The sequence below is a fragment of the Nansenia antarctica genome (assembly GCF_963989245.1).
Source record: "Nansenia antarctica genome assembly, chromosome: 11".
NCBI classification, from domain to species: Eukaryota; Metazoa; Chordata; class Actinopteri; order Argentiniformes; family Microstomatidae; genus Nansenia; species Nansenia antarctica.
Genome location: NC_137681.1, coordinates 30,255,731 through 30,269,170, shown reverse-complemented (window position 1 = coordinate 30,269,170; position 13,440 = coordinate 30,255,731). Strand labels below are relative to the sequence as shown.

The 13,440-nt window shown below is 47.8% G+C and overlaps 1 protein-coding gene across 1 annotated transcript in view; it reads left to right on the top strand.

Moving 5' to 3' along the window:
- Positions 1 to 11,746, top strand: part of pkd1b (polycystic kidney disease 1b) — a gene marked incomplete at both ends in the record, with an annotated part of 55,679 nt that extends 43,933 nt beyond the window's left edge. The window contains 13 exons of the mRNA XM_080542561.1: positions 684 to 813; positions 1,494 to 1,702; positions 2,907 to 3,109; positions 3,652 to 3,876; positions 4,935 to 5,089; positions 5,248 to 5,448; positions 5,777 to 5,945; positions 7,039 to 7,215; positions 7,338 to 7,442; positions 7,705 to 7,839; positions 8,843 to 9,042; positions 9,244 to 9,355; positions 10,859 to 11,746. Of these exons, the coding sequence (XP_080398687.1) occupies positions 684 to 813; positions 1,494 to 1,702; positions 2,907 to 3,109; positions 3,652 to 3,876; positions 4,935 to 5,089; positions 5,248 to 5,448; positions 5,777 to 5,945; positions 7,039 to 7,215; positions 7,338 to 7,442; positions 7,705 to 7,839; positions 8,843 to 9,042; positions 9,244 to 9,355; positions 10,859 to 11,746 (2,909 nt within the window). The remainder of the gene's footprint in view (positions 1 to 683; positions 814 to 1,493; positions 1,703 to 2,906; positions 3,110 to 3,651; positions 3,877 to 4,934; positions 5,090 to 5,247; positions 5,449 to 5,776; positions 5,946 to 7,038; positions 7,216 to 7,337; positions 7,443 to 7,704; positions 7,840 to 8,842; positions 9,043 to 9,243; positions 9,356 to 10,858) is intronic.
- Between the last annotated feature and the right edge of the window lie 1,694 nt (positions 11,747 to 13,440).

Genomic DNA, 13,440 nt, shown 5'->3' with positions numbered 1-13,440 from the left:
ACCCGATGCAATATATGGATAATCCGGGCTTGACCACAGATAGTTAGCTGACGCTATAGAAATTGCAATATTGTCCTGTACAAACTTTAATGTTACCAGCAAGTTAGTATAATACGAGCTAGGGTCTATCAGTGAGACCTGCCCTGCCCAACAGGTAAGCATTGCGAGCTAGCAACAGTCCATAGCGTAACATTGGATTACAGCGCCTATGTGTTGAATTGCCAGTGTGGTCGTCCGCAAAGCCGAATCCAAAGGAGACATTTGTCATTGTTTCTATATACTTCTATATATTTCTAAATACCCCAAGCACACTTTTTAACCATGTTAAAATAATGTAAAACGTTTTGTCAGCTAGAAATCTATACGTTTCACTGTAATGCCATTAACAAAGAAGGGTTGTTTGTCCAGCCCTCAGTACGTTAGCAACTGTTGCTACGGAAAGAAGCACTCTGGTTCGTGGTCAGTAGACCAATCAGAAGGCCAACAAAGAGTAAATTGTCAAAGTAAACTGAAACTCAAATTCAACAATTGAAAAAAATAATTCATTCATTGAAAATGAACAGCACTTTCCAATTATTTAATTCTCCTCCACATCAATTTGAATTCACCTCCTGAATGAGACAGAGAGAGTGTAGCTAGCTCCATCTCTAACGTTGTTGTCTGTCATGTCTTTGTTACGTCAGAGGAGAACCTCCTGAGGTCCATAGCAGCGGATGCAGGCTTGTCCAGCCCTAACCCCCAGGGTTACCTCTCTGACCACTCCACCTCTGACAGTGGCCGCTACTCCCCCAGGACCTCCTCCCTGCCACACACGTAAGGCCCTGACCCTGGAATGGAATGGAATGGAATGGAATGGACTTTATTTGTCATTGCTACAGTACAGGTACCAAACAACGACATTTAGGAGGGGTGGCTCCCCTGGTGTTAGGAAGAAAAAAAAAAACATTTTAGAAAAAGCATAAAATCACAAGAAGGTAAGGAGCTGGTTTACATCAATAAAGGCTATGTACACAATCCACTGTACTATACTGCACAGATAGTCAACTAGGGTTGTCATATTGCACAAAAGTATTTTTTCACGTTATTTTAAAGTGTCACAGTTTGCAGGCTGAAAATGTACATGTTTGTGCCTCAGCACTAGCTGCCATACAATCCGTCCGGACTGTCCTGGGCCCAGAACTTAGACCTTTTCTGTGTTCAGGGCCTTGACGGCCCTGTGGTAGAAGCAGTTCTTCAGTCTGTTTGTCTTAGCGGCCGGGGTCCTGTACCTCCTGTTCGAGGGCAGCCTGACAAAGTGTACGTGCCCAGGGTGGGTCGGGTCCCTGGAGATCTTGGAGGCCCTCCTGAGACAGCGTGTGTTGTACAGCTCCTCCAGAGAGGGGAGGGGGGCGCCGGTGATCTTCTGTGCTGACACACCGAACTGCTGTACAAATACACATACTTCTTTCTGAGTGTACTTCTCTGACTGTGCCTCTTTTCTCTGTATGTTCTAGCCAGGGAAGCTCATGCAGTGGCTGGTCAGAGCTGAGCCTGGATAAGCCACTGTACAGTACAGAGATACACAAGCCCTCCTCCCCCACCTCCCTGTACAGGACAGGGCTGTATAAGTGTCCCTCCTCCCTCTCTGTCTCCTCCATGGCCAGCACCTTCATCCCCAGCCCCTCCCCTGACTCCACAGACTCCTCCTCCTCCACACGCATAGGTGAGCCCCTAGCCTAGCAACCCACCCTCCTCCTCCACACGCATAGGTGAGCCCCTAGCCTAGCAACCCACCCTCCTCCTCCTCCTCCTCCTCCACACGCATAGGTGAGCCCCCACCCTCCTCCTCCTCTACCCTCAGAGTCCTCCTCCACATGCATAGGTTAGCCCCTAGCACCTACCCTCCTCCTCTTCCTCCTCATCCACATGCATAGGTTAGCCCCTAGCACCTACCCTCCTCCTCCTCCACATGCATAGGTTAGCCCCTAGCACCACCCTCCTCCTCCTCCTCCTCCTCCACATGCATAGGTTAGCCCCTAGCACCACCCTCCTCCTCCTCCTCCACATGCATAGGTTAGCCCCTAGCACCTACCCTCCTTCTCCTCCTCCTCCTCCTCCTCCTCCTCCACATGCATAGGTTAGCCCCTAGCACCTACCCTCCTCCTCCTCCTCCTCCACATGCAAAGGTTAGCCCCTAGCACCTACCCTCCTCCTCCTCTTCCTCCTCCTCCTCCTCCACATGCATAGGTTAGCCCCTAGCACCTACCCTCCTCCTCTTCCTCCTCCTCCACATGCATAGGTTAGCCCCTAGCACCTACCCTCCTCCTCTTCCTCCTCCTCCTCGGTTAGCCCCTAGCACCTACCCTCCTCCTCCTCCTCCTCCTCCTCCTCCTCCACATGCATAGGTTAGCCCCTAGCACCTACCCTCCTCCTCCTCCTCCGCCTCCTACACACATCGGTGAGCCCCTAGCACCTACCCTCCTCCTCCTCCTCCACCCTCCTCCACCCTCCTAGCATCCACCCTCCTACTCCACACATAGGTGAGGCACTAGCACCCACCCTCAGAGACTCATGATGAAACCCAGTCTACCAGCATATATAGATTATAACATATTATATGTTCATATAATGGGTTAGGGTTAGTTAGTTAGTAAATGAGTTAGGGTTGGGGTTAGTTAATATAATGGGTGCTTTCGTAAATACGCTCTGGAAATCTGCTCGGAACACCCAGTGCGCGGTCAGAGAGCACCCCGGGTGTGCTCCGGCGCTCTCAGAACGTATTTACGAACGTACCCAATGTAAGATTCACTCTAGATAATCTCTAGATAATGATGCTGGCGTGAAAGCACATGACATGAATGTCAGTATTGATACCATGACTTGTGATTATAGTAATAGTCTTACAGCGCTCATGTCCCCCACCCTAGGTGTCGCCCGGGGGGAGCCCAGCTGGCTGCTCCTTCCCTGGGTACTGCGTGTAATTTACCCCCTGGTTGCGCTGCTGCTGGGAGCCTGCCTGGCTGTGGTAGGCCTCTACGGCAGCCACTTCTCCAGCTCCGTGGTCCTCATGTGGCTCATCTCCTCCCTCTCTGCCTTCCTGACCTCTGCCCTGCTGCTGGAGCCCCTCAAGGTGAGGGGACAGTCAGTCCCTAACCCAAACCCCACCAGGGGAGGCTGGTCTCTAACTCTAACCCCACCAGGGGAGGCTGGTCTCTAACCCAAACCCCATCAGGGGAGGCTGGTCTCTAACCCTAACCCCACCAGGGGAGGCTGGTCTCTAACCCTAACCCCACCAGGGGAGATTTGGTAATAGAAAATGTTCTGATAGTTAAATGGCAAGTATATACAACTTAACCCTTCCTCTTCCTCAGGTGTGTGTGCAGGCAGTGTTAACGCCGTGCCTTTTTGCCTACTAAAAGAGCCCTCTTTACAATGCTCAAGCTGCTATTTACACACAATGACCACTAGTTGACCGCTTTTAAATTAGCCTGCCTCCTACACAGAAAAACGGTGTGGTAGAATGGGTGGTAGAACGCACATATCTAGGAAAAGTCATGAAAGGAGGGTCCTGAAATTTGAACGAGTTAACCCGAAATATTAAAAATGTCTTTACTCACAGGGGTCAAATGACCCCTCATGGATGTTCTAGTGTTAACCCTTCCTCTTCCTCAGGTGTGTGTGCAGGCGGTGTTGTGGGCTGTAGTGTGGCGGCCGGTGGACCCCGAGGTGCAGGATCAGCTGGGGCTGGAGACCACTGTGAGGAGGGTGGGGGGGGGGCAGGGGGAGGAGGTACTGGGGGGGGAGCAGGGGGAGAAGGTACACCCGCCGTGTGGGTTCGGCCTGCTGCAAGCCAGAGAGGAGGCGCGGAAAGTCAGAGCGCTGCGCTCGCTCATGAAGGTAATGTTAGGGTTAGGTTAGGTTAGGGTTCATGAAGGTAATGTTAGGGTTAGGTTAGGTTAGGGTTAATGAAGGTAATGTTAGGGTTAGGTTAGGTTAGGGTTCATGAAGGTAATGTTAGGTTAGGTTAGGTTAGGTTAGGGTTCATGAAGGTAATGTTATTGTTAGGTTAGGTTAGTGTTCATGAAGGTAATGTTATTGTTAGGTTAGGTTAGGGTTCATGAAGGTAATGTAAGTGTTAGGGTTAGGTTAGGTTAGGTTAGGGTTCATGAAGGTAATGTTAGTGTTAGGGTTAGGTTAGGTTAGGTTAGGGTTCATGAAGGTAATGTTAGTGTTAGGGTTAGGTTAGGGTTCATGAAGGTAATGTTAGGTTAGGTTAGGTTAGGTTAGGGTTAATGAAGGTAATGTTAGGGTTAGGTTAGGTTAGGGTTCATGAAGGTAATGTTAGGTTAGGTTAGGTTAGGTTAGGGTTCATGAAGGTAATGTTAGGTTAGGTTAGGTTAGGGTTCATGAAGGTAATGTTAGGGTTAGGTTAGGTTAGGGTTCATGAAGGTAATGTTATTGTTAGGTTAGGTTAGTGTTCATGAAGGTAATGTTATTGTTAGGTTAGGTTAGTGTTCATGAAGGTAATGTTATTGTTAGGTTAGGTTAGGTTAGGGTTCATGAAGGTAATGTTAGGGTTAGGTTAGGTTAGGGTTCATGAAGGTAATGTTATTGTTAGGTTAGGTTAGTGTTCATGAAGTTATTGTTAGGTTAGGTTAGTGTTCATGAAGGTAATGTTATTGTTAGGTTAGGTTAGGGTTCATGAAGGTAATGTTAGTGTTAGGGTTAGGTTAGGTTAGGGTTCATGAAGGTAATGTTAGTGTTAGGGTTAGAGTTCCTCCTACACTGTCCTGACTGTGTCATAGGATCATCACTCTGTAGTGAATAATCTACTGTCATAGACTATAATAATATATATATATATATATATAGTATATATAATTATTTTTACATTCAAAACTCTTCCTCTCTCTCTCCCCAGCACTGTGTGAGTCACATGCTCTCTCTCTCCCCAGCACTGTGTGAGTCACATGCTGTTTCTGCTGGTGGTGTTGATGGTGAACTACCAGGACAGCGTTCAGGAGAGCCAGGCTAGACTTCTCCGTTCCGCTGTCAAACACTCACTACACACAGCCCCTCACGGGACTCCCAACCTCACTGCCATCACAGGGTGTGTGTGTGTGTGTGTGTGTGTGTGTGTGTGTGTGTGTTTGTTTGTTTGTGTGTGAGAGAGAATAAGTACATTTGTGAGTATACATTTTGTACCTTTGTTTACCTTTTATATTCTTGTGTGTGTGTGTGTGTGTGTGTGTGTGTGTGTGTGTGCAGGTGGGCCGAGGCGTGGCAGTGGATGGACCACACTTTGGTGCCCCACCTGCATCAGAGCCCCGCCCTACACCTCGTTGGGTTACCATGGATACAGTTTATACACGCTCCAGACTATAAGAAGACTGTCCTGCTGGGGAACAGCAGTGGTGTGACACACCTGATCCTCTCTGACCTGAACACAGCTCACTGGACCACACCACAGTCAGTAACCCTGACCCTGACCCTAACCCTGACCCTAACCCTGATCCTGACCCTAACCCTGACCCTAACCCTGACCCTGACCCTAACCCTGATCCTGACCCTAACCCTGACCCTAACCCTGACCCTGACCCCGACCCTGACCCTAAACCTGACCCTGACCCTAACCCTGACCCTGACCCTAACCCTGACCCTGACCGTAACTCTGACCCTGACCCTAACTCTGACCCTAACCCTAATCCTAACCCTAAAAAAGTTAATCCAATAACAATAAATAACATTTTCTTTTACATTGGGTTTAACCCTAACCCTGACTCTGCTCTTCCCTCAGGTTGAAGGCTGTGTCTGTTGGCTTCACCCAGTACCACAGAGAGACTGGTGTGTTTGTGTGTGTACGGTTGGAGTGGGCTCAAACCCACACACTCGTTCACTCCCTCTCCATCCATCCTCTCATCATCCCTTCATCTTCCTCAGGACGAGACCTACACATCGCACTCCTGGTAACAGTTAGGGTTAGGGTTAGCAGACTTAGCACTCATGGTAACAGTTAGGGTTAGGGTTAGCACTCATGGTAACAGTGAGGGTTAGGGTTAGCACTCATGGTAACAGTGAGGGTTAGGGTTAACACTCATGGTAACAGTTAGGGTTAGCACTCATGGTAACAGTGAGGGTTAGGGTTAGCACTCATGGTAACAGTGAGGGTTATGGTTAACACTCATGGTAACAGTGAGGGTTAGGGTTAGCACTCATGGTAACAGTTAGGGTTAGCACTCATGGTAACAGTGAGGGTTAGGGTTAGCACTCATGGTAACAGTGAGGGTTACGGTTAGCACTCATGGTAACAGTTAGGGTTAGCACTCATGGTAACAGTGAGGGTTAGGGTTAGCACTCATGGTAACAGTGAGGGTTACGGTTAGCACTCATGGTAACAGTGAGGGTTAGGGTTAGCCCTCATGGTAACAGTGAGGGTTAGGGTTAGCACTCATGGTAACAGTGAGGGTTATGGTTAACACTCATGGTAACAGTGAGGGTTAGGGTTAGCACTCATGGTAACAGTTAGGGTTAGCACTCATGGTAACAGTGAGGGTTAGGGTTAGCACTCATGGTAACAGTGAGGGTTACGGTTAGCACTCATGGTAACAGTTAGGGTTAGCACTCATGGTAACAGTGAGGGTTAGGGTTAGCACTCATGGTAACAGTGAGGGTTACGGTTAGCACTCATGGTAACAGTGAGGGTTAGGGTTAGCCCTCATGGTAACAGTGAGGGTTAGGGTTAACACTCATGGTAACAGTGAGGGTTAGGGTTAGCACTCATGGTAACAGTTAGGGTTAGCACTCATGGTAACAGTTAGGGTTAGGGTTAACACTCATGGTAACAGTTATTTCCTCCATTAGAGTTATTTACTGTAGACTATAGTCAGTGTAGGCTCAGATGTACGGATGGATAGACAGACAGACAGACAGACAGACAGACAGACAGACAGACAGACAGACACACAAGCCCTATTGTTTTGCTTATAGCAAACTTAGATTTTTGGGTGAATTATTCCTTTTCCACCAGGGTCCTAATGCCCTCCCACCTCCTATCTCCAGGTTCTCCTGCTTCTCTCTGCTCTCCTCTTCCTGGTTGGAGAGCTCTGGACCATGGCTACTGAGCATGCCCAGTACATGCATCAGGGCTGGAGCTGGTTTCTGCTAGCCTTGTTGTCCCTGGCAACGGCCACTCTGCGACTCTGTTTCCTGTCCCAGGCTGCTTCCTGTCTGCTTCAGGTAGAACTCGGACCACTGTTCTAGGATGGGATTACCATACCCTCAAGGCTAATCATGAACCCTAACCCTAACACTAATCATGAGGGCTAAATCTGATACCAACTCCATCCTGTCTCTTGTAGCACCGGCTCCAGCCAGCCAGCATTACAGAGTTCCACAGCGCCGCCCTGCTGGCCCGGAGGTCCTCGCAGGTGTCAGCTGTACTGCTAACTCTGCTACTCCTAAAGGTAAAGAGTAGCACTGCACAGTGAAGGTGTGTGTGTGGGGGGGGGGGGGGGGGGGAGTGAAGGGGAGGGGTCCTTCAGAAACCAAGTAAAAAATATATCTGTTAATTCCCTGTGAGTTACCTTTACAATTACCATGTCTCCAATAAAGGTTTTGAACGATATGCACGGGCAGGTTTTTGGTTTTAACCCAAAACAGCAGAAGATGCTTGTGCATAGATATCCACTCTGTTGAGCTGTGAAGAGTCCTGTCTGTGTGTTTCAGATGGTGGGGGCCCTCCGGTTCATGCGGAGGTGGGGGGTGTTTGGCCGTGTTCTACACAAGGCCTGGAAGGGGCTGGCCAGCCTGGCCGTCCTGCTGGTACTGATGATGCTGCTCTGCTCCCACACTGGACACATGGTAGGAGCCCTAACCCTAATACTACTAATACTATTAATACTATTAATACTACTGATACTACTAATACTAATACTACTGATACTACTACTACTACTACTACTACTACTACTACTACTACTACTACTACTACTACTGCTACTACTATTAATACTATTAATACTAATACTACTAATACTATTAATACTAATACTACTAATACTATTAATACTACTACTAATACTACTAACACTAATACTACTAATACTATTAATACTACTGATACTACTACTACTACTACTACTACTACTACTACTACTACTACTACTACTACTACTACTACTACTGCTACTACTACTATTAATACTAATACTATTAATACTACTACTAATACTACTAACACTAATACTACTAATACTATTAATACTACTGATACTACTAACACTAATACTACTAATACTATTAATACTACTACTACTACTACTAATACTAATACTATTGAGACTATTAACCCTAATACTACTAATACTAATATTACTAATACTATTAATACTAATACTACTACTACTACTACTAATACTACTAATACTATTGAGACTATTAACCCTAATACTACTAACCCTAATACTACTAATACTATTACTACTAATACTATTAATACTATAAATAATACTAATACTATTAATACTATAAATACTACTAATACTATTAATAATACTAATACTACTAATACTTCTAATACTACTCATACTACTAAAACTACTAATACTATTAATACTACTAATACTTTTAATACTACTAATACTACTAATATTAATACTACTAATACTTCTAATACTATTAATACTACTAATACTACTAATACTACTAATACTAATACTACTAATACTAATGGAATACTAGTATTCAGATAGCTACAATAGTGAACGTCTATTTGAATTCAAATAGTCCTCTTCATCTGTGTGTGTGTGTGTGTGTGTGTGTGTGTGTGTGTGTGTGTGTGTGTGTGTGTGTGTGTGTGTGTCAGCTGTTCTCCACCTCTGTCGAAGGTTTCTGGTCTGTGTGGCGGTCTGGTCTCTCCCTGCTGTCTCTCCTGCGGGGGAGGGGGGTCCTCCGGGGGCTGTGCAGGGCTCACCCCATCCTCGGCCCCCTCTGCTGCACCCTGCTGGGGGGAGTAGGCTGGATGCTGGCCCGGCTCTGTGGGGCTGTGCTGATCCGCACATACAGGTACACACACAACTACACACACACACACACACACACACACACACACACACACACTGTAGAGATGCAGGTAAATACAGGTAACGTGCATCTTTCTCTCTCCTTACCCTTTTTTCCTCTCACTCTCTCCCCTTCTATGTCCCTCTCTCTTTCCCTCTCTCTCTTTCCCTCTCTCTCCCTAACCCTAACCTTATTACCCCCCAGGGCAGTGCAGGCAGAAATGTACCGTCCAGCCATGGAGCCTCAGGACTATGAGATGGTGGAGTTCCTCATCAAGAGACTCAAGCTGTGGATGGGGCTGACCAAGGCTAAGGAGGTACGTATATAAAGAGGGAATTTATTCATGAATGAATACAGATTTGGGAATTTAGAGTAATAGAGAAGAATCCAGATGAAATGTAACAAAATGTACCAAAGAAAATGTTTGCCATCAGTAAAATGTGTATCATACTCAAGACATATGTGACAGCAGCTGGTGAAACAGGGAACAAGTTGGCAACCGACGGACCATTCAAATGTTTATTCTGAAAAATGTTATTGTTTTGCCTTTCTCTCTCTCTAGCTGTAATGTGGGGATTCTATGTCACTTGCTTTGTTTTCATGTGGAAATAATTCTCAATAGTTTTTTGATGATGTCAAATCAAATCAAATTGTATTTGTATAGCGCATTTCTTACAAGATGCAACTCAATGCGCTTCACACAATGAACATTTTCAGTCAATCAGTCAATCAATCAATCAATCAATACTGACAGAGCCGCGAGCAGGCAAAAGTAAAAACCTGTACACTATGTAGCCAGGAAAATTCCCTTGCAGCCCTCTACACATAGAGTGACTACTAGCCAGTTTGCCTACCAGTACCCAGCGGTGGGCCCCCACCCCCCCCCCCGGGGAGCCCCCGCCGCCCCACACACCCAGCCCGCCCCACCACCAGCACACCCGGCCCAGCCAAGCAAGCACTCACCAAAGAGGCCCCGCACAAGGACGGCCAAGCAGGTGCCCCGGCGGCGGAACAGACCAGGCACACGGGGCAGCCGGGGGGCCCCAAGGGGAGGCCAAGGACCACCGGCACAAAGCAAGCAAGCAAGGGCAAAAAACCTGTACACCATGTATCCAGGAAAAGTTCCTTGCATATTATCGGCGTACACACTGTCCATAAATTTAGTTTTATATCTGCATCGTTCTGCATCCAGCATGGGCACAGGTCCTGCCAAAAGAGAATCTTATGAATGAATGGTCTTTATTGTCATTGCTACAGTACTTAAGCACAGTTATGATGCAACAACACAATAAAGACAATAAAGATGACAGCAATACAACCTGATGGTGGTCCTGGTACATCCTTGTACCGGTTCCAGTACTGCTCTAGGTGCTACTGGGAGCTGACAGTGCCTCATCAGCACCCGGGTCCATTTTCCTGTCAACACAAATCTCAAAACACGAGTATGGTGTAATGGCCTAGTGATCCTAGTTCTATAATGTCCAATGTCTCCCTTAGTAGCAAAAGGCGACATTGAATAAGTAGGTTTTGAGGTCACGCTTAAAAATGTCCTGAGTTTTAGACAACCTCAGGCCCTCAGGTAGGGTGTTCCACAATCTAGGAGCATATATGCTAAAAGCTGATCCTCCGAATCTCTTTGTCCTAGCCTCTGGCACTATTAAAAGTTCCGTGCCACTAGACCTTAGGGGTGTGACAGTAGGCTTAGATGTGACACATGATTAGTACTCTATATCTCTGTATCCTAAATACTCAAGCCTCTCTCTTTCTCTCTCTCTCTCTCTCTCTCTCTCTCTCTCTCTCTCTCTCTCTCTCTCTCTAGTTCAGACACAGGGTGAAGTTTGTGGGCGTGGTGGTGCCTCCTTCCAGGTCATCTCAGGAATCACGTCTCTCCATCCTCTCTTCCTCCCTCTCCTCCCCCCGTCCCCTGTCCTCAGCCGTCTCCCTGGGCTCTGAGAGCGCGGGTGTTTCAGAGCCGGACTTTGATCTTCAGCTTCATCTGGACCGCCTGCTGCCTTGTTTCAATGGTCTGCTCTCACGGTTAGACCGGGTCAACCAACTGACCGAAGACATTCACGGTCTGGAGGTTCAGTTAGAAGAGGTGCAGAAAAGGAGGAGGAGGAGGAGAGACCAGGATGAACGAGGAAGAGAAGAAGAAGGAAGAGGGGGAACAGCTATTGGAGGGGAAAGACAAGTAGGGGAAAGAATGGGGAGAAGGACAGCACTGCTACCCCCAAAGCCTCGCATCTCTCTCCCTTCCTCTCCTCCTTCCTTTAACCCCAACATCCTTCACTCCTTCTCTACCTCCTCTGTCAACCCCTCCTTCCCTCACATTTGTAGCTCCTACTCTGAGTCGGCCATCCTCCAGGCTCAGCCACATCTATCCAGAGATACCCACCCATCTGAGGCAGCCAAGTCTGCCCAGGGGAGCTCCGGTCTGGGCTTGGAGGTCGGGCCTATGTGGCCCCCTGGAGCTGGCTGGCTCCCCAGACGAAGGGCCTGGCACTCTGGGAGCTCTCACTCTGCTGATGCGGCTCAGAGGCCCACTCAGGCCCCTGGTGGAGGTGGTGGTGGAGGTGGTGTGGGTGGGGCTGCCTCTGGCGTGGCCAGGCCCAGGAGTGAGGAGGGGGACAGGAGACGCATCAGTGAGGGGGTGCCTGTGAAGAGGAAGGCCTGGACCTCAGAGGGGCCAGAGACAGAGAAGGACTGAGACACTGAGACACATCTGATCAGTGGAGGCTGATGGAGAGTGAAATCGGAGGATGGGCTCATTGTAATGCATGGAGTAGAATGAGGAACGGTATCAAACATGTGGCATTCCATTCCTTCCTTCAATTTCTGTCACCACCAGCCTGCCCTGAGCTTGTGTCTGTACTGGGCTAGGACTGATAACTGCCTCTCTGTGAAAACACTGGATGACTGTTGTAATACACTGTTATTGAAACAGTGCTATAGCCATGAGACCTGATAGACCTAGACCAGCTTAATGCTTCTTTATGAGTAAGTGGACTCATATGTGTATGTGTAGGAGATCCTAATCTACCAATCTCTCTGTCCTTGTCTACCTCTTTACCCATGCTTTGGGTTAGGGTTATGGTTAGGTCTTTACCCATGCTTTGGGTTAGGGTTATGGTTAGGTCTTTACCCATGCTTTGGGTTAGGGTTATGGTTAGGTCTTTACCCATGCTTTGGGTTAGGGTTATGGTTAGGTCTTTACCCATGCTTTGGGTTAGGGTTATGGTTAGGTCTTTACCCATGCTTTGGGTTAGGGTTATGGTTAGGTCTTTACCCATGCTTTGCCCACACTGTTGTATCTCCTGCATAGCAAAGCAAAATGAATTAAGAGCTTTTGGATGCCTTGTACTTCATGTATGTCTACTATATACAGACTGACCTTTAAAAAGCTTGTTCCTGTCATCTCAAGTGGACATGTTTCTGCAGACCAATAAAGACTAATGGCCCTTGGAATCGACACTGTGTTTTCTTTTCTTTGTAATCTTAAAATAAACGATGTTCTTTTGATATAAACATAATCTCTGTTTCTTGTTCCCCAAGGGGAGATTATCACCCCCCCAGCACAGCAAAGCACACTCCGAACTTCCGAAAAGCCAACTGGGAGTCGTATGCTGAGGAGACTGAAAGAAGGTCAGCTGGCCTGCCAGACCCAGACACAGCCGATCTCGATGCGGCCTATGCAGCCTACTGCCAGGTCCTCCTGGGTGCGGCAAAGAAGACCATCCCACGTGGCTATAACAGGAATTACATCCCAGGTTGGGACGAGGAATGCAGCCGCCTTCTGTGCGACCACCAGAGGGCTAGTGCCAGAGAAGAGGTGGACGTGACATCGCGTGAGGTGTCTTGCATCTCGGGAGCGGTCAGTGTCGATTCCAACCTCTCGGGAGAATTCACAGCAGAGGAACTCAGTGAGGCCATGAGCAAGCTCAAGCCAGGCAAATCCCCCGGCGGTGACAAAATCCACCCGGAGTTCGTCATCCACCAGACCACAATGGAATGGAATGGACTTTATTTGTCATTGCTACAGTACAGGTACCAAACAACGAAATTTAGGACAACGACATCTGGCTGGCTCTGTGCTTTCTATACATCATGCTACCGGAGATTAAAGCTCCCAAAGACTTGGCGCCGTGCCTCTGTCATAGCTCTGCCAAATAAACCTGCAGAAGACCCCAAGTCGTACAGACCAATCTCGTTGCTCTGTGTCCCATTTAAGATCTTGGAGAGGATGATCCATAGCCGCATCGAGCCAGTGGTGGACTCACAGCTCCCACAGGAACAAGCTGGTTTCCGTCGTGGAAGATCAACAGCAGACCAGGTAACACTACTCTGTCAGGACATCGAGGACAGCTTCCAGGACAATGAGAAAGCTGGGGTAGTGTACCTGGA